The 25,672-nt window shown below is 34.5% G+C and overlaps 2 protein-coding genes across 4 annotated transcripts; both read left to right on the top strand.

Annotated features, from left to right (window-relative positions):
- Nucleotides 1-16,310: 16,310 nt before the first annotated feature.
- On the top strand, nt 16,311-18,474 carry LOC126726323 (cysteine protease RD19A-like). 2 transcript variants are annotated; one of them, XM_050431561.1, is made up of 3 exons: nt 16,311-16,721; nt 17,607-17,877; nt 18,104-18,474. In XM_050431561.1, the coding sequence occupies exons 2-3, from the start codon at nt 17,682-17,684 to the stop codon at nt 18,280-18,282; spliced, it is 375 nt and encodes a 124-aa protein (XP_050287518.1). In that variant the 5' UTR covers nt 16,311-16,721; nt 17,607-17,681; the 3' UTR covers nt 18,283-18,474. The 2 variants fall into 2 exon arrangements, with proteins under 2 accessions (XP_050287518.1, XP_050287517.1); XM_050431560.1 differs by having other exon boundaries at nt 16,314-16,721; nt 17,631-17,877.
- A 3,031-nt stretch (nt 18,475-21,505) lies between these two features.
- LOC126726321 (uncharacterized) lies at nt 21,506-23,239 on the top strand. 2 transcript variants are annotated; one of them, XM_050431555.1, is made up of 6 exons: nt 21,506-21,667; nt 21,894-21,933; nt 22,029-22,105; nt 22,200-22,230; nt 22,381-22,474; nt 22,890-23,239. In XM_050431555.1, the coding sequence occupies exons 1-6, from the start codon at nt 21,579-21,581 to the stop codon at nt 23,042-23,044; spliced, it is 486 nt and encodes a 161-aa protein (XP_050287512.1). In that variant the 5' UTR covers nt 21,506-21,578; the 3' UTR covers nt 23,045-23,239. The 2 variants fall into 2 exon arrangements, with proteins under 2 accessions (XP_050287512.1, XP_050287510.1); XM_050431553.1 differs by having other exon boundaries at nt 21,510-21,667; nt 21,870-21,933.
- The last annotated feature ends 2,433 nt before the right edge of the window (nt 23,240-25,672 follow it).

Raw genomic sequence — 25,672 nt, 5'->3', positions numbered from 1 at the left:
AAATCAGAATACTATCCGCTTATTTATAGAGTGGTCAAGCTTGTGCTTACTCTTCCCGTTTCTACTACAACTACAAAGCGAGCATTTTCAGCTATAAATGTTATCAAAACTGACCTTCGCAACAAAATGGAAGATGAGTTTTTGTCAGACGTTATGATGTTATTCATTGATAGGGACATTACTGCGACAATTAGTACGGATTCAATCATAGATGATTTCGAAGATTTAAAAAGACGACGAGTTCCATTTTCATAAATAACTGCATTGTAATATCTTAAAAAACAATAATTTTGTGTATTTTTCTTTGTTGATGGTTTATTAAATGAATGTTTATTTGGAGTTTCAAATTTTTTTTTTTTGGTTTATACTTCTACCCTCCTAACTCCAAGTCCTGGCTCCGTCCTTGAAGACATGCCTTTAGGGTTCAAATACCAAATACTATTAGTTCGATTCATATAATCCTTTTGTTTTTGTTTCTTTTTTTAATCAAGGAATTGATCTTATTTTTTTTCAGTGCATTGCTGCAGTGATCTTTCATAAAATAACTTCACATGGCAAGGCCCTGAGCAACTAGCTTGTCACGAAAACATGTCAGACTACTTAAATAACAATTATTTACATATATTTTTTGGTTCGATATGGTTTATTCCTAATAGATCTTTCACCTTATATTTTTTGTTAGAAATTTAAAACTTAACTTGTTTCGAAGCTCTTTAATTGAAGATGACGTGTAAGATGCCCTTTGCCCTCCTTTTTCATTGATTTTTTTTTTTTTTTTTGGTTTCTTTAGTTCCTTTATAAGTTTTCAAGTTTACCCATGAGAAAGAAGGTTAACGTAAGGTGTATATTTTCATATACTGAATGGTGTCCATTTCCCTACTAATTTATTCTTTTGTACTCATTTAGTAGCAGAAGGCAAGATCCTCATTGCTTGAAGAGTTTCAACTGTCCGCAATGTAAGGACAGGTTTTTGGAGTTCCATCATCATTGAATGCTATGAAAATGATGTTAATTTGTTCAAATCTATTTTTGAATTTCATCCTAGGAGAATATATGTATCAAATATTTCAGCCACTTAAAATGAAAATAGCTTTAAAAATTCCACATACAGTGAAGACTTTCATTCATAGCAAAGAGAAATTGAACTTTTACAGTTTTACTTCTTCAATTTTGAATATCAAAAAGAGAACATAATGAATCTTGAACGCGCTCATTACTATTAACTCCACAAGATCTTCTAGATTAGTAAAGTTCCGAACTGGGGGTCATGACTCATTAGTCAGCTTTTGGCGAGTTCTGAACCATGGGGAGGACAGTAAATCATTTGTCATTTGTCTTATATTGTCATGGTATCCTTGTCTATCCTCTTTTTCTATTTTGGTTTATTGGGCAGTTCCTGCATTAGCAATCAATATTATGGTAGCTTAATTTGAAATTAGGATTTAGAAATAGGACTGTAGGAGTCTAATGGCTTTGGCAGCTTTGAGATTAGGATTTAGAAATAGGACTGTGTGAGTCAAATGGCATGGCAAGTAGTTACTCTTTGTTTGCTGTGGTGAATTTGTATTAAGAGGAACAACATGGTATTCAAGGCAGTGACTCCAAAAGTACAATCTATCTTTGCTAATTATGGCTCTTTCCTTGGATATAATTGAAGCATTGAACTAGTAGTTAATTTTTATAATTTTTTCCTATCACTCTTTGCTTTGTGGTGTTTTTCATGTATAACATTTTGAGTTATAGGGCTACACCCTTTGTATTTAGCATTTCTCTTAATTCAGATTTGTGATGCCTACAATAGTGAAATTGTAAAACTGGACAATATGACTAGAATATTGTGACTCAATTTTATAAGCAGAAGCCAAAACCAAAATTAAACAACAATTCCTACATTCTCCTCTTCCACTACATTTGGCCAAGATTTTATGAAATAAATCCAAATTTTTATTCTTGTTTAGAGTGATGAGCATTCCTATTAATTCCTCATTGAGCATAGTGTTTATTTTTTAACTCTATCTTGACTCCTTGTGGCAATTACTAAAGCTTCAACTATACAAATGGATATGATTTGGTTAGTGGTGGCTCTAGGATTTTTTTTTCTAGGGGGGTCAATAGTGTTGTAATTTGTGTGCTAAAAATGGTATAATTTTTTGCTAATGAAGAAGAAAAGTGTAGGGAAAAACAATTTCATTTTGTGGCCAATGGCAAAGTAAACCAGAGTCCAGAGAGAGTCAGAAGAGAAGGTTTATTTATTTTTAAAAACAAAGCAGCAATTTTAAAAGTAAAGCCATTGCACAACACTTTCACAATAAAATGTAGGTGGCAAGTTGTTAAAGATATGTAAAAAAAAGTGATGTCATTTGTGGGTCTAGATAAAAACCAATTAAAACTTGCCACTTAACCTTTATTGTAAAATTATTGTGAAAATAATATTGCGAAAGTAGCACTAAGATGATCATATTCAAGCATATTTCAGCTAAGATTAAACAAAATTTAGGTTTAGGGTGTTTAAAATTTTATTTTAGGGGCCAAAACAAAAAAATAAATTATATATAATTTTTATTTTTGGCCAGGTCAGGGGATTTGAACCCCCTAGACTGGCTGTAGAGCAGCCCTAGATTATATGATAAATTATCCAAGAAAAGACTAAACTGGGGAGCTGGGGATGCTCTAATATGATGTAATTATTTTTGAATGTTTTCTTAACTTAGAGAGGGAATACATGGGAATTTTATTTATTAATTCTTTCATGTGTGTGTTTTTCTTCGTCTTTTTTTGGTAAAAATTGCAAAAATTGAGTAATTCAACATTACATTTTTTACTGCAAACACCAATGAATATTTCAAAGGGTCTTCTTTTTTCAATCGTGGTACATCCTTAGATTACTGCGATAAGTGAACAAAAATCAAATGCCAATTCTAGATGGGTAGAAAGTTGGTATGAAATTGCCCAATACAACTAATTTGTAGAGAATGGGTTTCCGAGGTTAGCTTGTATACGCTTTAATGGTCTAATTTCATGTCTAATATAAAAAGTAAAAACAACATGTATTCCATAAGAAAGAAAAAGATTTCAGTGTTCAATTCTTCCTCGGGTCAATCCGAGGGATCTTTAGTTCATATAATGCTCAAGTCTGGGTTATAGAGTATTGATACACAGAGTATATTTCTTTTCTAATATTTGTGCCCCTCCCCCCCCCCCCCCCCATTCTAGAGGAATTCCCCTCCTTTATATATCTATTTAAGGTGCATCTCAGCCCTCCACTTGTACAGCCAATGATCTTCCTTCATATTCTCATCCCATCAAAGTTTTGCTGGTGGTAGAATGTGCTGCAAGCTGTGAGAGCCTGTTCAGGAGTCATTTTGCCATTAATGCAGCCAGCAGAGTTGGTGCAGTGCATTAAATGCAGAGATGATGGGTACTTTATCTGAATATCTCCCTTCTTCTTTACTTGCACGTCTCTACCTTCTTCCTTGGCATTCTGTCCTTCTAGGTGGCTTGTATAAAGCCTTCCGAGGGATGTTCGCTCCTCGGACTCCTCATGTGGTTGGCTTCCTCGGTTTCAATATTTGGGCTCTTACCAATACACTGGGCCAGAACTAATAGGAGGATGAAACTTCAACCTCCTCGGGTCGGGCCCACTTGGCTCTATTTTATGTTCGAATCCTACCCATCCCACAACTGCAAACACCAAATGAATGTTTGTCAAATTTGTCTCAAAGTCGAATTGTTGAATTTGAGTGGGTATAGTAATTGTTTCAATTAAGAGAACTTCTATAAAATAAATTATTCAAACACAAGTTGCTACAATAAAAACTACTTTAAATGAAAAAGAACAAACAAAAATTGAATCGATATAATTGCATTAATTCAAGTGTTGTTACAATTGAAACCTTTAACTATTTGTTGACCTTCTTATATGTGCCACCTAAGCTCAAAAAAGCCTCACAATTTTATACATTAACTCATTTTTGTTATTTTAAAATGCTTATTTTCTTTTCATTACTTTTAATTATGTAACCTTTATTTTGAACAAAATTACATATTTTCTTTCATTTTCAAGTCCTATTACCTTTAATTAAACTAAATATATTTAATATGAGAAATGATACATCCACAATATTTTCACAAATAAATCTTAAGTTGCAAGTTGATATTAGAAGACAAAAAAAAAAAAAAAAAAAAAAAAAAGAAAGTAATTTCAATGTAATTTAAGTAATAAGCGTTGTTTAGAACCAATTAAAAATTGCCACATAAGATTTATTATGAAGTTGTTACGAAAATGTTGTAGACATAACATTGCTCTTTTAATGTTTATTTAACTATTTCATGCATTGCATGGGTTAAAGACTAGTTGGATTAATATAACAACTTCATACTTAAATGATCTATATATATATATATATATATATGTGGGGCCCAATAGTTTAGGGGCCCGGCTCGCTCGCTTAGGGGGAGTCCACAGGCCCCAAACTAAAGGAGGCCAGGGCCCAAGTCCAAGAATAGGAAGCCCAAAGTGGCCCGAAGATACAGCCGAGGACAGCTTAGTCCTCGGCAGACCCAAAGTCTCATGGATTAGAGTGGAATACAAGCTAACTTGAAAGATCAGAAAATATCTTGGGGAAGTTGTCCTTAATACCCTTCACTGATATGACACTGCACCTAACAGAGCCGGATTCTTAGGCTTTATTGATCATCTCCAACAATTTCGGGATTAGACTGATGGGACAGATATCTGTCCTGGAAAGGTCGACCCTACACGTGGACGAGGGACAACGAACGTAGGCTAGTATAAAAGAAAACGTTAGGTAACAAAGTGGGGGGGTCTCCCATCTTACTTCCTGAGAAAAACTTCAGGAAGGAGAATGCCCGGATAATATATGCGCATCATCTCGAAAAACCCCCCGTCGGGTAACCGGAGAAAGCATTAGTGCTCCTCGGACATGATCCGAGGAGCCAAATCCCTCAAAGTTACAAAGGTGTAAGGCCTGAATATCCAGATTAAAGCCTTTTCTTGTCTTGGTTCACCTAAAGTCCGGCCTGAACTAGCGCCCTGTGACCCAACGCTGGCCTTTCAAGCCCACTCTCTACAAATATTATTGTAAGGGATTTTCTGTAGGCGAGCCCAACATCGTTGTTGGGCCGCGAGAGATTCGTGTCCCTACAATATATATATATATATATATATATATATATATAGTAAAATTAGAAAGTATAAATTTTTATTTTTGCCAAAAATTTACATATGAACCTCTTTTCTAAAAAAAAATAAAAAAATCAGGGACAAAAAACTAAAAGCTAATTCATTTCTAAAAAACTGAAAGGACAAATTACAACTTACCCATCTATGATTTGACTGAAATTTAATTTGTCTACCTATGGTTTAAAATTTGGCACTTAGCTCACCTGAGATTCACTCCGTTAGGCTTCCGTAACCCACCTTTGTACTTTCACCTTTAAAAACATAATAAAAACATAACAAAAACATAACATTCTTCATCTTCATAAGAACATTCTCAAACCTATCAAGTATCAATCCAAATCATCTCCACGAAACCTAAACTATCTAATCCGAGATCATTCTTAAAATTAACATTTGGTGTGACCTGCCAAACCAAAAAGAACCATAATTACAATTACCAGAAAAATAAACACAAGTGATAAAAAAACAAAACTAAAAAACAAACAAATAAACTGAGACTAATGATCGGTATGTCTCCACGCAACCTATTGTCCCTAGTAGGATGATGAATAGTAGAGCCAATAGTTTCTCCATATATATATTTTTTAATATATATAAAGTTCCTCACTGATAAGGTAAAATTGTGAATGTGAATATTCATGAATATAGTATCATGAAGCGACGTTCAAAATAGACCCGTCGGCCTCACTTGTCATAAATGGCAGTCGAACAGCTTTAGGACGTCTACAGCTTTAGGAAGACGGGGTTAACTTGGCATAAATGCAAAGCTGACACTACTAAGCTGAAGGGAGTAGGCGAAGCTGACGACCCTAACGAGGCTGACGACCCCAACGAGGGAGTAGGCGAAGCTGACGACCCTGACGAGGTTGACGACCTTGACGAGGGAGTAGGCGAAGCTGACGACCCCAACGAGGGGGTAGGCGAAGCTGACAACCCTGACGAGGCTGACGACCTCGACAAGGGAGTAGGCGAAGCTGACGACCCTGACGAGGCTGACGACCCTAACGAGGGAGTAGGCGAAGCTGACGACCCTAACGAGGCTGACGACCCCGACGAGGGAGTAGGCGAAGCTGACAACCCCAACGAGGGGGTAGGCGAAGCTGACAACCCTGACGAGGCTGACGACCTCGACAAGGGTGTAGGTGAAGCTGACGACCCTGACGAGGCTGACGACCCTAACGAGGGAGTAGGCGAAGCTGACGACCCTGACGAGGCTGACGACCTTGACGAGGGAGTAGGCGAAGCTGACGACCCCAACGAGGGGGTAGGCGAAGCTGACAACCCTGACGAGGCTGACGACCTCGACAAGGGTGTAGGTGAAGCTGACGACCCTGACGAGGCTGACGACCCTAACGAGGGAGTAGGCGAAGCTGACGACCCTAACGAGGCTGACGACCCCGACGAGGGAGTAGGCGAAGCTGACGACCCCGACGAGGCTGACGACCTTGACGAGGGAGTAGGCGAAGCTGACGACCCCAACGAGGGGGTAGGCGAAGCTGACAACCCTGACGAGGCTGACGACCTCGACAAGGGTGTAGGTGAAGCTGACGACCCTGACGAGGCTGACGACCCTAACGAGGGAGTAGGCGAAGCTGACGACCCTAACGAGGCTGACGACCCCGACGAGGGAGTAGGCAAAGCTGACGACCCCGACGAGGGGTAGGCGAAGCTGACGACCCTGACGAGGCTGACGACCTTGACGAGGGAGTAGGCGAAGCTGACGACCCTGACGAGGCTGACGACCTTGACGAGGGAGTAGGCGAAGCTGACGACCCCGACGAGGGGGTAGGCGAAGCTGACGACCCTGACGAGGCTGACGACCCTAATAAGGGAGTAGGCGAAGCTGACGACCCTAACGAGGCTGACGACCCCGACGAGGGAGTAGGCGAAGTTGACGTCCCTGACGTGGCCTTGCTTGGTCTCCACGTTTGCATATATAAAGAAATATCTTGCGCCCCACGCTTGGTGTTAAATAAAAAGACTCCTACAAGGAAATGATCTCGCAAAATACGTCTAAAGAGACTCCTATAAGGAAAAGACTTCTAATCCAATAAGGAGAGGTCAACCCTCTACCACTATAAAAACCCCAATACCCTCACTAACTAAGGTACGCATAATTTACCCTCTCTAACACTTTAGAGTTGTGAGAAGTTCTAACTTGACCTTCGGAGGGTATTTAGCCGGCACCACACCGGTGCTCTCTGTGAGGTCTTATCTTTTTGTGTTGTGCAGGCGTTGTTTCGAGCACGTGAGTGCCGTGTAGCTCACTGACGATTTTTCGGTATCATCACTCACAATATATAATGTAATGCTTCTATTGGTTAATACTTTAAACCAAGAGGAAAAAGCAGAACGATTTGGCAAGGATGACCATAAAACTGGGTCAAACACAAGACTCTACTCAATAAAGAATTGTTTCCCGTCCCCACTAATTGAAATCAACATCATTGTATTGGAGGTCGAGATAGATATTATCTAAAAATATAAGTTATAGACTAGAAAAGGTCTCCACTCAATATCAAATAAACTGGAATTTAGAAGTTTGATTAGATATGAAGACGACTAGATTCCATAAGAAGAAAATTAGCAGTGTAAAACCTTGTTATGAAAGTAAGTTCATAGAAGTTTGATCAAATCAAACACATACAAATTTCTTTCTCAATCTTTTCTATCCCATTGACAGTTTTGTTTGGATTAATAGGCATGAGAATGTTCTTATGAAGAGGAAGAGTGTCCTTAAGTCAAAGCTTCACAATTTTAAGAAATATGCTTTCAGATCTTGATTTTTATTTTTTGTTATGTTTTTCGTGTTTTTAACGATGAAAGTACAGAGGTGGGTTACGAAAACTTAATTGAGTGAACCTCAGGTAGGTAAAGTGCCAACTTTTAAACCACAAATAGGCAACTTAAATTTTGGCCAAACTACATGTGGGTAAGTTGTAATTTCCTTAAACTAAAAATTTGATTATTTACACACAAAAAAAAATGAAAAAAAAAAAAAAAAAAAAAAAAAACTTGGACAAAAATGAAAAAAAAAAAAAAAAAAATCTTAAGTGAAACCCAACGCACACGTGTTGCCACTTATATTGGACAATTAACTAAGTGACCACCAATATCTTTAGGTCCTTGACCATGGAGGAAGCCACCAGGGTATGAAATTTGAAATTTTCAACCAAAATTTTGAAAAATTGATATTAGTTTATTAGAGTGTGGTTCTAAATTGCATCCATAAATATAGGATAATCATTGAAAGGAAAATTGTTCTAGAATTTAATATAAAATCAATTATAGATGATTCACGATTGTAAAGAACATTGAACTCCATTTTGATAGATAATTTAGTTGAAATGTATTAAAAAATATTTATTTTATTGAATAGATATTAATTTTATTCTTATTTATTAATTAACTAAATCTAAGGGTATGTTTGGTAATTGTTTTTTCTCCTTATTTTACATTTTAAAAAACAATTATCTATTTTTGAAACTAAAAAACTTGTTTGGCAACTCAAAATAGATAGAAAACAAAAACTGTTTTCAAAACTCAATTTGTAAAGAAAACTGAAAAAATACAAAAGGCTGTTTTCAGTTTATAGTTTTCAAAAGTCAAAGAAAACACGCATTTGATTTAATGACTCTGTCTCATTTAATAAATTAGCATTAGAGTTCAAATCCTAATAACAACATATTTTAGTATTTTTTATTTTTTTTTTCAAAAAAACTATTTTTTTTTTAATTTCAACTAATCAAACATATTTTTTATTCCAAAAATACAAGAAAATTATTATTTTTTTCTTTATATTCCCAAAAACAAGTTTTTAAAAATAGAAAACAAAAACGGCTACCAAATGTATTGTAATCTTTATTACCGGGAATAAAATGGATTGTAATGGAATAACTAAACCTATCCATTAGTTTGATTGTGAGTTGTAACATTAGAATAAAACTTATGATCTATTTTAGGAAATATCTCATTCATACAATTATATTTCCTTGAAAATAATATATTTTAAATTTTAGAGAGATGAGTTATTTTTTGATGATTTTTTATTTCCATAATTGTTAGGTGGATATGGAAAGTTTATTTATTTGGAAATATATTAATGTTAGAGATTATTATATCTGTTAAAGAATAGCTATTACAACCATTTTAGAGAGAAATAGTTATTCCTCATTTTAGATAATAGTTATTCATAAAAAATGACTATTCCCTATAATAAAAACATAACCAAACTATTGAATAGTTAAACTATAAGAATAGTTATTACATTACAGTGCCTTTTACAATGTACCAAATATGCCCTAAGTATTTTACTTATTTTTAATTGATAATTATTTTTAGGATAAAATTTGGGTACAAACTTGATTGTAGTTTAAGGTTACAATTTCACTCAATATCTTTTTATTATATGAATTTTGACAAATACAAAATGATTACAATTTACTACAAAATGATTACAATTTACACATTTGCTATATTAATTGTGTATATTTACATGGTTATTGTAACTATATATAATATTAGTTTATTCTTTTTTTCTCTCTCACCATTGCTCTTGCTAGATTCTCTCTGTCTTCCCCAACATCCACAATAACCTAGCAAAAGAAAAAGAAGAAGAAGAGAACCACCCAACCACCACCACCACATTTCAATACTTGAAAATCCAAACACAAAATTGACCCAAAAACAACGGAAAATCAAACCAAAATCAACCTAAACTATCGAAAAATCCAACTTAAAATCAAGAAAAACCAAAATCAACCCAAGCTCATCAAAAAATCCAACTCAAAATCAACCCAAACCTATCAAAAAAGCTATCCCAAACCCAAACCAAAAACAGATTAAAATCAAACCCAACAAAAAACTCACACAAAAAACCCAATAAAAAAAACCGCCATATTTGCTGCCATGTGTGAGTGTTTGGGTTTGGGATGTAAGAGAGGAAGTGAGTTGAGGGAGGATCGAAGGAGAGACATGGAATTATGAGAGAGAGAGAGAGAGAGAGAGAGAGAGAGAGAGAGAGAGATATTGATAAAAAAAAATAATAATAAATAATATTATTTGAATAAAATAGTGTATAATAGACAATCTAATGTGGGTGTTTTCGAAAAGTGATCGTGTAAAATAAGCAAAAAATTATAGGTTCTTATACTAAAATAGCCACAAAATTTTAAATGGACTAGTGCAAATGCTCTTGGTTAGCCACATTACATGCATGAGGTAGACTAGAGGTCTATTTTGGAGATTTAAAGTGTGAACTGGAGGTTCACATTGGAATAGATCCATATCAAAGAAGTTTAAGGTTTCAGAGCTAGGTTTGATACTCATAGTTAAGTTTACGTTGAATTAAATATTCTTGACTGTAAACTTCTATTTGATATAATGGATTGTTCTTCTTGGGATAGTTCCTCCAGATTTTTTTTTACCTTGAAACTAGTTTGTTTCATTTGTTTTCCTGGATCATCATATCTATATCTTATTTACTTCTCTGTTGCATGATATGATTGTGAAAGATCGAAATTGTGTGAATACACAAGAGCTTGTTTAGACCCCCAATTGAAATTTATGACTCGGTTGCTTTTACTCTAACTTAAACTAAGTGTAGAATAAGAGTAAATGCAAGTGAACAAATGATAAAACTACTCTAAGTCATATTCATCAAATATCAATAGTAAAATGAAAGCTAAAAGAGTAGGGAGGAAAGATGCAAACATAAGATAACACCAAAATGTGTTATCGAAGAGGAAGCTGAAGAACTTAGCGAAAAACCTCTTCGCCGCCATCCAAGCGGTAAATCGATCCACTAGAGAATAAAGTTGGAGTACACGAATAACAAAAGACCCTCCAAGCCTAGTCTACCCAATGTACTTGAGCCCTCTAAACTCCTGCTACTAATGGACTTCTCAGAGTCATGTCTTCTTTAACTTTCCGAATCTCGCAATACGCCCAATTGCATTCGCCAAATGATTGGCTTCTTTTGGCAAATCCCTAAAGCTTCTGAAGCTCCAAAACACTCTCTACACTCTGAAAAGGTGTAGGTTGTGTTTGGGTACAAATCTCCTTTCAAGGTATGATAATAGGAGAGGGAAGGAGAAGAGGCTAAAATGATTTTCACTAAGGATGAGTAGCTCTCTCTTTAAAAGATGGGTGTGTGTGTTGTAGAAAACCTATCTAGGGTTTTTCTCTCCGAATGACCTCTCATACTTTTGTGGGTAATGAGAGTATATATAGGGTCCGTTTGGATTGAACTTATTGTTACTAAAACTGAAAACTGAAAATACTGTAACAAAATAATTTTTAAATGTGTGAATAGTACCGTGGGACCCATTTTTAATATTTTTTAGTGCGTGAACAATGCTGTAAACAGTGATAAATAGTGCGTGAATAGTATTTTTGTCCCCTTCATAGTGATCCCATGTGATGTTATTGTTCATGCGCAGGGGAAAAAAAAATCTGAAAACGCAAACGCCCACTCCAAACGGCATCATAGTATGGGTGAAGGGTAAGAAAGTCACACTTAAAAATCCTCCAGGCAGAGAGAGTTTCACGAGTATCTTGCAAGAAAGCCTTACTCGCGAGACACTCGCGAAATCGACAGCCTGACATGATTCTTCAGTTTTCAGCATATGCTTCTAACGTGGCTCTTTCGAGGGTTAGCTTCTCGCGAGTTTCTTGCAAAATCCACTTGTTCTTCAATTCATGCTCGATTCTTCACCAACTTAATACTAAACCCAATATAATAAAATCCCACAAAATACAAGGAATAAAATTAAAGCAATTACAACACTTTTTGTCATGGAATAAAGCCGACATAAAACATAGTTGTAAATCACAACTTTACAGATTGATTTATGTTTAACCTAATATCTTTATAATTGACTTAAGTAACAACTTGGAAATGAAATTAGGTTAAACTTTGTGTGTTTAGGGGTCTAAAATCTAACAAATTGAACCTCCAAACCCCATTGTTTGTCACCCAACCACCATCCCCCACTAACTTTCTTGGTCTTCAATGGCCAACTACCGCCTTCGGTGGCCAGCAAGTCTCCGATCATGATCTTTTTTATCTAAAATTTCTTTTTTATATTATATATGTGTTTGAGGATGAAAAAAATGTGAAAAAGTAGTAAAAAATATGGTTTCCTTAGCATTTTCAGGAATGCAACCAAACACTTAAAAAATTTATTCTCTAATATATATTTTGGGTCGAATTAAACACTACTTAAAATACCATTAATTTTTTAATTATTTTTGTAATTTTGGTTTAAAGAAATTCAAATTTTGTGCACCAATCTACTTAAAATACTATCTGCTCAATAGTATACGGATGTACTATACTCTTATAACTCATATTATTATAACACTAAGTCCAAAGCACTAGTTTCTTCAAAAAAAAAAAAAAAACCTTGAGGAATATGCTTATGTTTTGTTTTTCTCTTTGCAATTATGTGGATGACAAATAGCATGACAATTTTCTGTTTTCTTTCACATGCTTGGATGAACACTTCTAAGTTATTATTTATCTTTTATAACATGATTGGATGAACATATCTAATTTTATGATCTATTAAACATGCTTGGATGAACATGTCTAATTTAGGAATTCTCTGTTTTACATTAACTTCTTGGATGAACATGCCATTACTTTCATGCTTTCTTATTGTTATCTAACAAATTCACTTTTTATTTCTCTTTACATTAAATTCCCCAGCACATGTTTGTTTACAATTCTTGCAAATTAACATGTTTGTGTGATATATTATTTGCATTTGTTTGACATGACATGATATTGGTTATCTTTACCTAGGAGACTAGTTTCACCGAGCGAGATGGGTGCTTAATCCCTTCCCATCTCGTAAATTAGACTCTTGTATATGCAATTTTACATTTTTTAGAATGTAACTAAGAAACAAGGCAATGTAATTTACTTTCTTAGATTGTATCTAGGACCAAAAAAGCATTGTAAATTTTGTTACAAAATTGATGTAAATTGTCATATATATTAATACAATAAAAGAATTTTTTTTTATAGAGAAGGTTTTCTTATTTTTCCATTTAAATTAAATAAGTGGTGACTCCATGTAAAACCCTCGAAGGGGGGAGTACATTTTACAATGAATTCAACATTTTGAGCATCACGATCCCACCTGTTCACATGGGTTAGGCCTAGTTTGAGAAAAAATTGGTGGGCTAGGGATGTAGTCGCTCACACTTGGCAATAAAAGAACAAAGTTTCTCTTTAAACTAGTTTGAAGAGAAATCTTTCAAACTCTTCATAATTTTGAACATCTAATCGTTGGATTGCATATTCGTATAATATCATTCATGCCTGCAAAATTTCAAGAAAAATCAAAGGCCAATCGATACGTCATCAAGAAAATGTTAAAATGTCAAATTTTTATGATCTAAAATTGTATGTAAAAAATAAGTTTATTGATCGAATAGTAAATAACATCCGATTTGAATGAAATTTGATATGCATGTTAAGCACATAAGAAACATGAAATTCAACGGTTAGATTTTCAAAATTCACACCCAAAAAAGAAATTTATAAGAAGTTTGAAGAGTTTTTCTCCAAACTAGTTTGGAGAGAAACATTGTTCACAATAAAATTAGGTTAAACTTCGTGTGTTTAGGGGTCTAAAATCTAACCAATTGAACCTCTAACCCCCATTGTTTGTCACCCAACCACCATCCCCCACAAACTTTCTTGGTCTCTAATGCCCAACTACCGCCTTTAGTGGCCAGCAAGTCTCAGATCATGATCTTTTTTATCTAAAATTTCTTTTTTATATTACGAGTCTGTTTGGATTCCGCTTATTTTGTTGAAATTAAGAACTTTTTGTTGAAAGTACAGTCTTTAAAGGTAAAAGTTAGCTGAAATAATATAGTGAGACCCATAAATAGTACCAAAAAAGTCAGCTTATTTTACTATTCAGCTTATTTTTGCTATTATTTATGGGCCCCACTGCATTTTTTGGTAATGTTTATGGGTCTCACTGTATTATTTCAGCTAACTTTTACTTTTATTTACAATACTTTTAGCATAAAGTTTTTAGTTTCATCTAAATAAGTTGTTCCCAAACGGACCCTATACATACGTGTTTGGGACGGAAAAAAATGTGAGAAAATGGTAAAAAACACTTAAAAAATTTATTCTCTAAAATATATTTTAGGTCGAATTAAACACTACTTAAAATATCATTAATTTTTTAATTATTTTTGTAATTTTCGTTTAAAAATTTATTCTCAATAGTATACGGATGTACTAATGGTTTTGAAACCTGGATCATTCACTAAACCGTAAAAGAGAGAGGTTCAAGGTTTTTGAGGTCGAATCGAGGTTGAACCGAGGTCGAATCATGATGACGTCATAATTAATTTAATAATTAATTTAAATATATTAAATTAATATAAATAAAAATTTTTGACTAAAATAATCCCTAAATAAACATAAACATCTATATTTCAAATGTATTTTTTATATCATAACTTTCATAAGATAAATAAAAAAAAATTAAATTCAAAGCAAACATAATAAATAAACAAATATATAATTAAATGCATAACAATGTCAATGTTGATTTGCTGATTATAAAAAACGTAGTTGATATACTTAAATCACTAACCAAACCAAATAGTAAACCATTGTCATCAATTTTAAATGTAATATAAAATATTATTAAAATATTAAAGAGGACAGTTGATGAAGCTTAAGCTACTATGGTAGTAGTGCTACTGTGGTAATAGTGCTATATCAATCTCATCAAAAAGAAATAAATAAATAAATATATCAATGTGATCTGACGTTTGTGGTACACGATGGGTGAGAAAGTGAAGGCGTGCTTTACTCATTCAAATTTGAACCTAACATTAAGGTTATTTTTTTGTTTTAATAATAACAATTAGTAACAACCTACCACTTAAAATTTATTATAAAAAAGTTATGAAAATACTATAGATATCTCATTTCTCTTTTAATTTCTTATACTTTTCAAAGAAAAATGATATGTTTACAACATTTTTATAACAAATCTTAAGTGGCAGATTGTTATTGTTGAGTTAAAAAAGTAATCTCAGTGCTAAATTTAAATTTGAATCAATAACAACTAACTACCTGTAATTTGTTATAAAAATATTGTAGACGTAGCATTTTTTAAATTGCCTAAGTACATCCCGTTTTTCCTTTTTCTGTTTCTTTTACTTTTTTTCTTCATTTTTTCTCCACCGTTTGATTGATTGATTTATCTCCTCCACCGTTTATAATTCTACATCTTTATCTCTTTTTTTTTTTTTTTTACTAGTATCTTAAATTTTTCTCATCCACCCATTTAAAAATTTTACCTTCCCAATGCCTCTTTTACTTTCCCAATGCCTAATTGCCTACATGTTTCTTCAAGGAACTCTTTCTCTTTTTTGATGAACACTCTTCTCTCTTTCTTCTTCACAAATCTCCTCAATCCTCACAAAACTCTTCCTCTGCTCCTTCTCAGTCTCACTTACGGAAACAATCATGGTTTTTTTTTTTTGGGTCAAAAACTCTTGCAGTGGCTACTCCTTTCTTCTTCTTCTTTTTTTGGTCAAAAAAAATTTCGTAGAAGCACTCATTGCCAAAAAGAAATTTTCGCTTGAAACTATCCAAAACATTGATGCGAGTTCAACGTTTGACAGAATGTTATGGTTGAAGCTTCAACAATGGTGATTTGGTGCTGTGAGTCTGTAATGCTTTCATTTTTTAAATAAAAATAGCTCTGACTGGAACCGTGAAAACTGTTCACGGTTCTCAAACTTGGGCAGTTCAACCACGGTTTGAACTATTCCTTGCTTTTCTTACTTAGAACGGTTTTTAAGGGTAAAAGAACCGTAATAGTGAGAGGTTTGCGGTTTTCCCGGTTGGACTGTACGGTCTGGTTCGGGTTTCAAAACTAGTACTTTGGACTTAGAGCAGCAGTGTTATAATAAGTGTGTATATATAATATGGGATTCATATCCCGTGCAATACCTAGGTTAGGGTATTGCATGGTGTGCAATAACTCTATTCTCAGTCATAGATTTAATCTAATGGCTTAAGCCTTTGACACCTCACCAATCCATGCTAGCAATCCTTGTGTTCACTTTTCTTTTCATTTTAGCTTCACTTTTCAGTAAAACACTCTCTCCTCTCTCTCTCCCACTTCAATCGGTGTCTCTCTCGCCTCCACCACTCTCTCAACCTCCACGCTTCCCTCAATCTCATCGTCACCATTGCTAGCATACCCAACTCAGAACGATCAACAAAATTGAAGAGAAAACATCAACTCACCATTTGAAGCCAAACCCCCACGCTTCGTAGAGTGCTTTTTAGACCCAGATCAGAGAGCAAGGTTGGGGTTTGGAGAGAATCGGGTGTAGAGAAGTTGATGAAGCTCTCTCTTCACGGCACAGCCACTAGCCTGGATCTCCGGTTCCGACGATACTAGCCTTTTTCTCATCGGAAATCCCTAAAATCACCGCTTCCTACATCGGAATTCGCAAGGAGGTGAGTTCTCTTTTTTTTTTTTTTTTTGATAGGTGACTTCTCTTTTGTTTTAGATAAATAGTTAAATACTCTTGTTTTAGGGCCTCAATTTATGAAATTGGTATGTAGTTTTAGTAGTATGGATTTAGAACGCAATCAACACACTAATATTGAATTTTTTTTCTTCTTCTTTGGTCTGCAATTTGTTGTGTGGTCAGTTAAAGTTATAAATTGCAATAAAATAGAGTAATTTGGTCATAATATTTGGGTTCTCTCTATCATGATGTTAACGAGGAGTGTGATTTTATGAGCATGTCTGAATTGGTTCTTTTTTATTTTTAATAGATAAGTTGTTTGAATTGGTTCTAGAACCAGACAAACCATATTTAATCTAAAGTTTTAAGTTTCCCATATGTATGTATAATATATAAAAGCCAAGTTTCAAATTGTCACTCATTGTTGATGGTAAATATGCTTTAGACTCAATTCTTGTGCTTTTTATATTTGAAAATGCTTTTAATTTTTAATGAAGATACCATGCAATCTCTAAAGCATGCGGTTCTTGCTCCAATTTCATCCAGCAATCAAAAAGCATACAAACAGTTAATCTCATAATAGAGTAAGGCAGCCTCTACAAACAGCACAGAAATGGAAGTCATCAAACCTGGAAAACAAACAAAACAAAAATTAAGGTTTGGGCATGTAGCTCATCGTGTCACAGATGACTAGCATGTCTTGTAAAGACTAAAAAACTTAACCCATGATCTTGTATATCCATAACTATTCTTAAGTTTGACAACCTAGCTAGCATGAGAGAAAAACCAAAATATGACTATTTGTAAGCATCTTTCTTGTGTCACATTGATTGCTTCAGATGATCTTATTATCAGCATGGTCTTGTCTTAGATCATCCCTGTAATTTTTTTGCAGTGTGATCCCGAGGAATATGGTGCATGTGACTCAGGCTGTAATGGTGGGCTGATGACTTCTGCCTTTGAGTACACCCTCAAGGCTGGTGGACTTGAGAAAGAGAAGGATTATCCTTACACTGGGACCGATCGTGGCACCTGCAAATTTGACAAGGGAAAAATTGTTGCTTCTGTTTCTAACTTCAGTGTTGTTTCGATTGACGAAAAACAAATTGCCGCAAATTTGGTGAAGAATGGCCCTCTTGCAAGTAATTATCAATTAACCTTCTTCAAAACATATAGTAAATTGTTTTCATTTCCATTTTATTTGTTTTCTTCTTTGATTGTGTGCACTAATGTTGAAATTATGATAGGCTGTGTAACCTGTTTTCATTGTTAATCTACCAGTTTTATTTGAACAATGGGGTTAAGAATGATAGAGTAAATCATTGATGGATGGGAAATAAATAATGACTCTTGCTCTGTATTGTGCAGTTGGCATCAATGCAGTATTCATGCAAACTTACATTGCAAAAGTTTCATGTCCATACATCTGTGGGAAGCAATTGGATCATGGGGTGCTTCTAGTGGGGTATGGTTCTGCTGGTTATGCTCCTATCTGGTTCAAGGAAAAGCCATTCTGGATCTTAAAGAACTCTTGGGGAGAAAACTGAGGAGAGAATGGATATTACAAGATCTGTACGAGTCGTAACATATGCGAAATGGGGTTTTGTTCATGACTCATCTATTTTAGTTGGGATCATAATCGAGATGTAGCTATTTCGACTTTCTTGAAACACTGAAATCACATATTTATATTGTGAAGCTAATTTAGCTAAGCTATAAAGCCTTTTTGTTTTGGGTTTTGTTCATTTGGTTGTGGATAAAAATTTCAATGAATTTTTGTTGTTTATAACAAGTGAATCTGGTGGCCCTACTATAAGCATAAATGGTTTTTTCCTTTTGTTATTACTAGATGGTATGAGAACCATAATTATTAGCTTGTCTTTGAGAAGAAATTATTAACTTTTATGCGCTTTGGTTGTGCCTTTTATATAAGCATTTTTTAACATCTGATGGAAAGAAACCACTGCACCATGTTACACTTAAGAATTTTGATAAGCTCATTGTGTTCTCATAATTTTCAAAGTGGATTGGTTTCCATTGCATGCACATGCTCATTATTGAGATTTTACAGAATGACAAGACTTACAATGTTTTCTACCATTATGGCTCCTATTTCTGCAATAACACCTTTTATAAAGTATTTAACTTAGCCTTCTAGCAGAGAAATGGAATACAAATGGGATCAATCCAATTCATTGATAATATCAAATGCACCCCAAATAGACACTTCTAATGTCTTAGCATTGTTATTTTATTAATTTCATGTGTCATCAAGTTTCAATAAACAATTGAAATTTTGACTTAAGGTTCAAAAACTCGCATGTTTCCACAAAAGGTCAAGTATTTTGATGCATAACGTAGTTCGTTATCAATGGCCAAATTTATATAATTTTCATAAGGATCTTTTCTCTTCAACAAAAGCCATATGACATAGCTGACCCACTACTAGCAACCTTACAAAGAGTTGAAAACTAGACTATATAACCATTAGCAACCTTAATCACTTGCATTCAAAAAATGAACAATAGTTTAGTACATGCCATTGCATTTAAAAATATTAATCACTTGTATTTATAATTAATGTCTAACTAGAAGTTACTCAAGGATGCTTAGCATATTTTAAAATCAATGGATCCAAGATGGAAGTAAGCTAGAAAAAAAAGAAAAAAAAAAAAAAAGAAGCTTGATCCAAAAAATAAACTAAATTGTATTAAATTATATTCTTCAATTACAAGGCCATAATAACACGATACATAGACAATTTTTTTTCTACCATCATATTACCTAATTCCCACATAATAACCAAAAAAAGAGTCTTGCATGCTTCAAGATCAAATGCTTCAAAAATCTTAAGCATTGTGACCTTGCTCAATTGTAACCACCTTGCCAGCCCATTCCCTCCAACTAACTAACTATATCAACTAACTCTAATGCCACACAAGGCTGATGTAAACATATCACCAATACAAGTATTACAAGTATATCTATACTAAAATACAAGTATACAATACCAGCTAATCAAATACAACATGATCTAAAGCACAGACACATTATACACTCAGGCTGCACTGGCACATGCACACCTCATCAGCTGCACACGCATGCCCCATCAGCAACAGACGCACCCCACATCAGAGGCCCATGCACACCCTGCAGCACCTCACCATGCAGCAACACACGCACTCCCCATCAGCACCCCACACACACACACGTACATCTACACACTACTAACAGTCAAACATAAAATATAAAACACTTTCTCAATGATAACATTTAACATTAGTGAAGGTTTATGAAACATATCATTAATTTTTTTCAACCAATCATTGACAAATATCTACCAAACAAATAATAACAATAAGCATAAGAAAATGTAGAATATCTCCCAATTTGGAGCATCTTAAAAATCAAATTATTATTGGAAATCCGTCAACAACAAATAGAATGCATCTTGAGGTTAAGTACTAGCAACTAAGGATTCTTCGAAATTTTATTTTAATACAAAACAAGAAAAAGGAAAGGGAGAGAGTTAAAACCATTGCACCATTCATAAGCTCAAGTGTGCAACCTCAGGTGGAAAAAAATATTCTTCAACACAAACTCATTAGAGCATAGTTCTGTTTCAGTGAAAGAAACTAAAGAATAAGAAATGGATACTCTCAGGCAAAGGAATCAGGATCAGAAGAAAAATTCATAGATTTAGTATCAACATTTCCAAAATGCCAAAGCCAATGGACCCATACACACAACAATTACAAGAAAACCCATTTTCATTCAATCACAACAGATTCAGCCATATTGCAAAGCCCCAATTTTCAAACTCAAGCAAAACCATCAAGCTTTACACTCAACAAGAAAACCCATTAATCAAGCTAATTAAAAAAAAAAAAATCCAATTTCCATACACATAGCATCACAGTTTTAGCATAAAAATCCAAAAACAGAATACAGAGAGATAAACTAAAACTCTATGAAGCATTTCAACAAACATCTTCAATGCCCACCCAAAAACCAGCTCTAAAAATGCCAATAATAACAGTTATTGCTAATTCCAGAAATCCAAACAAGAAAACCCATTCATCAAGCTAATCAAAACTGAAACAAAATGTTATTCATCAAACTAATAAAAAAAATGAAACAAAACGAGTGTCAAAGGGGTTTCGGTCTTGTCTAAAAGGCAAATAAAAATTGAAAAAAAAAAAATAAAAGAGAAAGAAATAAAGAATAAGAGAGCTGGACTCGCAGCCACCAGTGGTTGTGACGCCGATGAGAGGCACCGCCAACGGCAATAGGTGTGAGTGGAAGCAGAAGCTCGGCCACGGCTGGGCTTGAGAGAAGGAGAAAACAGAGAAACCCAGATGAGAGAGAGAGAGAGTGGGACGAGGAGAATGCCATAGCGGCAAGCATCACCGGTGATGGTGAGGGATTTGGCTGTGGACTGGTACCGGGCTGCTGTGACAATGGATTGATGGAAAGGCAGAGAAAGGGTCGAAGGAGAGGCTGAAACTGAAACAGTGGGCGGGAGAAATTTTTTTAAGGGCAAAATAATCTTTTTGTTATTTGGTGAGGTGTCAAATATTTAAGCCATTAGATTAAATCTATGGCTGAGATTTTAGGTGTTACACACCGTGCAATACGTAGGTGTTACACGGGATATGGGTCCATATAATATGAGTCCAAAACCGTCTAGGTATAGTACTGTATTAAACCCAGTCGGTTTGGACTCATATTATATATATATATATATATATATATATATTATAACACAGCTGCTCTAAGTCCAAAGTATTGGTTTTTAAAAAAATAATAATAATAATAATAAAAAAAACTGCTGCCTTCCTTCATGGCGAGACTCGAGTCGGTGGTCTTGACCTTCTGTTTGCTTACGGCGTATATGGTTGTGGAAGAAGATATTCTTCGTTGGATTTACAGGTGATTTTCTTTTTTATGTTGTTTTATTTTTCTGGAACCAAATTTTTATAACGTGTTTAAGAATTTCAGAAAAAGGGTAAAATTGAATTCTTTGTTTTATGGATGAATATCAAAAAGCCTTTAATTTTATTTTGGGTGCTAGCTATATGTTAATTTTCGATTTTTTATTTTTGTTTTTCTGGTTGCCGAAAACATATTATAGAATTATTGAAATTTGTTGCAACAGATCGAAACTTATTGATGTGCCGGAAGACTGCCATAAACTGGTATGGATTTCTTTTCTGTTTTTATTTCAAAATTTTGAAATAGTTTTATTATTTGATAAAACAAATTAATGCTGTTTTAATGGTGTTGTGCTCAGAGCAAAGCGAAATTCTTGCCCTTGGAAATACAGTCGCTACGGTACAAAGCCGACTTCCTTCGTGGGAAGCTCAATAGGTTACTACATAAAAATAACATCTTTAATTTCTCTTTTCTTTACTTTTTTTCTTTAATAAAGATTTTTAATTATTGAATTTTGTTTCCATAACAGTTTGGAAATACTGACGGCAGAACTCAAGATGGTATGGTTCTCTTTAACAATAAACGTCTCTGTTTTTTTTTTTTTTTTTTTTTTTTTTTTTTTTTTTTTAATTTTTAACTTTTGAAGTGTTTTCTTATTTATGTATAGAAACACTTTTAATTTTGACAAATAAAATGTAATGGTTTTTCAGTGGAAGAAAAGTTACTTTGGGATTGAGGATGACAGAATTAGCAATGAGCACAAAATTTATGAGTACCAAGCCGAGAATTACAATCTTGAGAAAGGTCAGTGGGTTGAATCTTGATTTATATGCTATTTTGGGATCAGTAAGTGTTAAAGTTCAATTTTTGGGTGGCTTCATGTGTTAGATTATAAATTTGATCTGCTTACACCAGGTAGCTTTTGATTATAATGTGTATTTTCTTTATTTGGTCATGTACTTGAATTTTTTTTTTTTTGTTTGAGAATTTCAAAGCCAGAGGCATGTAAATTGATGATATATAGTATTAAGTTTTCTACTATCCTAATTATTCACATAAAAAATGATGACAAGATAAACTGTCAAGGATTTGTGAACTTTTTTGAAAAGCACCCATGAATTATGCCAATATATTATCACATCTTGGCCGGTATGTTGTAAAATTTTTGGATTAGTACATTTCACTATTCTCCTCATTTGTGAATTTTGTACTTCTGCAGCAAATAAGGAACTTTTTCAGCAAATAGAGGTATATGTTGGAGCTATGAAATCTGTAAAAGCCTTAACAAGAAATGCTGATGAAGAAAAGAGGATTGCCAAAATTGAAGGAGAGAAGACTGAGCAATCTAGGCTTCTACCTTATAGTAAAGATTGAAACTGAAGCAAAATCAAAGCCTGCCTGCAAAGACAAAGTTTGAATGAACAAAGAGAGAACTTGGATTTGTTGGGTATTTTGGTCTTTAGAAAGAGGACACCGTGCTCAAGTTGGACCTACATGTTATTCGAACATATTTATTTATGAATTTTTATAATTTTCAGAAATTTCTAATTTATTTTATTATTTCCTTGATTTGGAGGGTCTCTAGAAGTATTTAGTCAAACCTGAGTCTCTAAATGGTAGGATATTGATTAGGATTTGCCCAGTATTATTATTATTATTTTCTGGAAAATTATGTCTTTTGGAGTCTTTGAATTGGTTGTTAATTAAAATTGAGAAATCTTTCATCAATAACAAATCTTTCTTCTATTCTCCATTTGTTTCTGGTGTATTCCATATCTCTACCTTGTGGGATTCAAGGTATTTCAAAGAGTGCTTTTTGTGTTCTGAAGGTGTTCACCCTCTTTGCTTATTTATTTTGACTATAGTTGGATGCCATTGGACTAAAAAAAATTTAATTTGATATGTTTATGGTAAGCTTACCTTTACAAGGAAGTAGTAAAACAAACTCTCAATTACTTACTGTCTAGTTAGTGATAAACATGCACCTATGTTATGTAAATTTGGGTCAATAGGTTCTAGTTATCGTCACATTTTTCTTTTTCTCCATATTTTCCTGCAAGTTGTCTTGAGTTTGAACCTTGTACCCACTCTACGTCCTATTTAAAAAGTAAAAAATCTCACATGTTGGGCCTCACTTATCATGGGAGAGTTTGGGCCTACACGTTAAGGACATTTTATGCTTTTGGCACAAGAGGTAATTATCAATGGAGTTAAACTGTATGTTGTCTTATGGATCTTCTGAACCTTCTCATTGCTTGCATCAGAATTTTAAAACTCGAAAATTATGCATTCAAATTGCTTTAAAATGGCAGCAGCATACCTCACACATCTTCAATCTTGTCTTTTGTGTAGCATCAACTAATCCCCACAACAAAAATCTCCGTGCTATGATGAATGATGGAACCGTTATTACCATTTAGAAGCCATGTTATTTATCTGAGCCTAAAACTATTCATGCTTAGGATTAATATGAGTTCATTAGAGCTGGTGTCCTTTGAAAGTGAACTTATATAGCTACAGAACCACTTATGCAAGCTATATACCTGGGATTTTATTAGAGGCCTGGCTACCTTGGATTAGTCACCAAAAAGAGGCCTAGCTACCTCAAATTAGTCAGATTTATAGTTCTTCTCATCGTACTACGGTTAGTTTTTTTTTTCTTCTTTTTTGCAATGGGAGGTTCCATGTTTTGCTTTGTTGAATCCAAAACTTTTGAGTTTTTGGTGGAGGAAGGGGGTACATTTTACTTATTACATATTTTCAAAAGAGGCCAATACTTCCTACGTTCTGTAGCTATGGGGAAGGAGAGTGCAAAGAGATTGTTGTTCAGTTTGCAAGATCGTTTCAAGAGGTAGACAAAAGGTCTTCAATATTGTTCAATAGGCTTCTAATTCCTAAGGTTCATTCTTTATAATCTCTGAACTCGTTAATGACGCTGCAAAGGATCCATAGTGATTCCGGAAGGTAGGTTGGGCTGTGGTTGGAGAGGTTTTGGTTTGTGTGCATATAAGAAAAGACTACAGAACCAGAGAGCTCAAATTGGGGCAAAGATTTCGTCAATTATATATGGAATAGAAAGTAATGGAATCAAGGGGCAGCTGAGTTTGGACATATTTAGCGTGCAGAACGTGGGTTGAATGGAGAGTGGTGTGTGCTGAGTCAAAAGTAGTAAAGGGACGGAGGGAGGGTACTAAAGCTTTGATCCTATGGGAAGATGAGTGTGATGGGGACGATGACGAAGGTGATCGGAGGAGTACAGTCAGATGGTGATGATTCCATGTGGCTAGAACCGTTAGCTGTATCCATTCCAGTGAAGGTTGCAAGCGAACCTCTTGGGTGAAGAGGAAAACCAAAGGCTTTGGCCGATTTGTGCACAGGTCTTATGAGGGCCTTGAAGATCAGGTTACAGCATTATTCCAAGCTATTGAAGAGAAGAATTGACGGGAGAGTGGTGTCCAGAGGAATTTATCGAAACAAGTATCAAAGGGTAGTAGGGAGCTGAAGAATTTGGTGAGTTCTTTGAATTTTGAGATCAGCTCAGGTAAGACTAAAAGTGCTAACAGGGAGAGGGCTGTCGTGTTGTCTTAATGAATCCCAATATTATTTCTTGAAATGTGAGAGGGCTAAATGATCGAGATAAGAGGCTCAGAATTAAAAACTTGATTAGGGATTGGAAGGCTGATATTGTATGTTTACAGGAAACTAAATTGGAGTTATGTTGACTGGTTATACTTAGGGCTGCTTGGTGCTTTAGGGGGTATTCTTTTGATGTGGGATAAAAGGGTAGTGGAAAAGATGGAGGAAGCTGTGGGTCAATTTTCAATATCTTGTGGATTCAAAAATGTGAAGAATCAATTAGAATGGGCATTCACAAGGGTTTATGGGCCTAATACAAATAGGGATGGGAGATTGCTTTAGGAGAAAATGTTTGGTTTAATTAGTTGGTGGAATGTACCATGGTGTGTTGGAGGTGATTTCAATGTGATTCGCTTTCCTACTACT

Source organism: Quercus robur, chromosome 5 (genome assembly GCF_932294415.1).
Source record: "Quercus robur chromosome 5, dhQueRobu3.1, whole genome shotgun sequence".
Lineage (NCBI taxonomy): Eukaryota > Viridiplantae > Streptophyta > Magnoliopsida > Fagales > Fagaceae > Quercus > Quercus robur.
The sequence above is the reverse complement of the archived record's forward strand: the minus strand, read 5'-3'. Positions and strand labels throughout refer to the sequence as shown.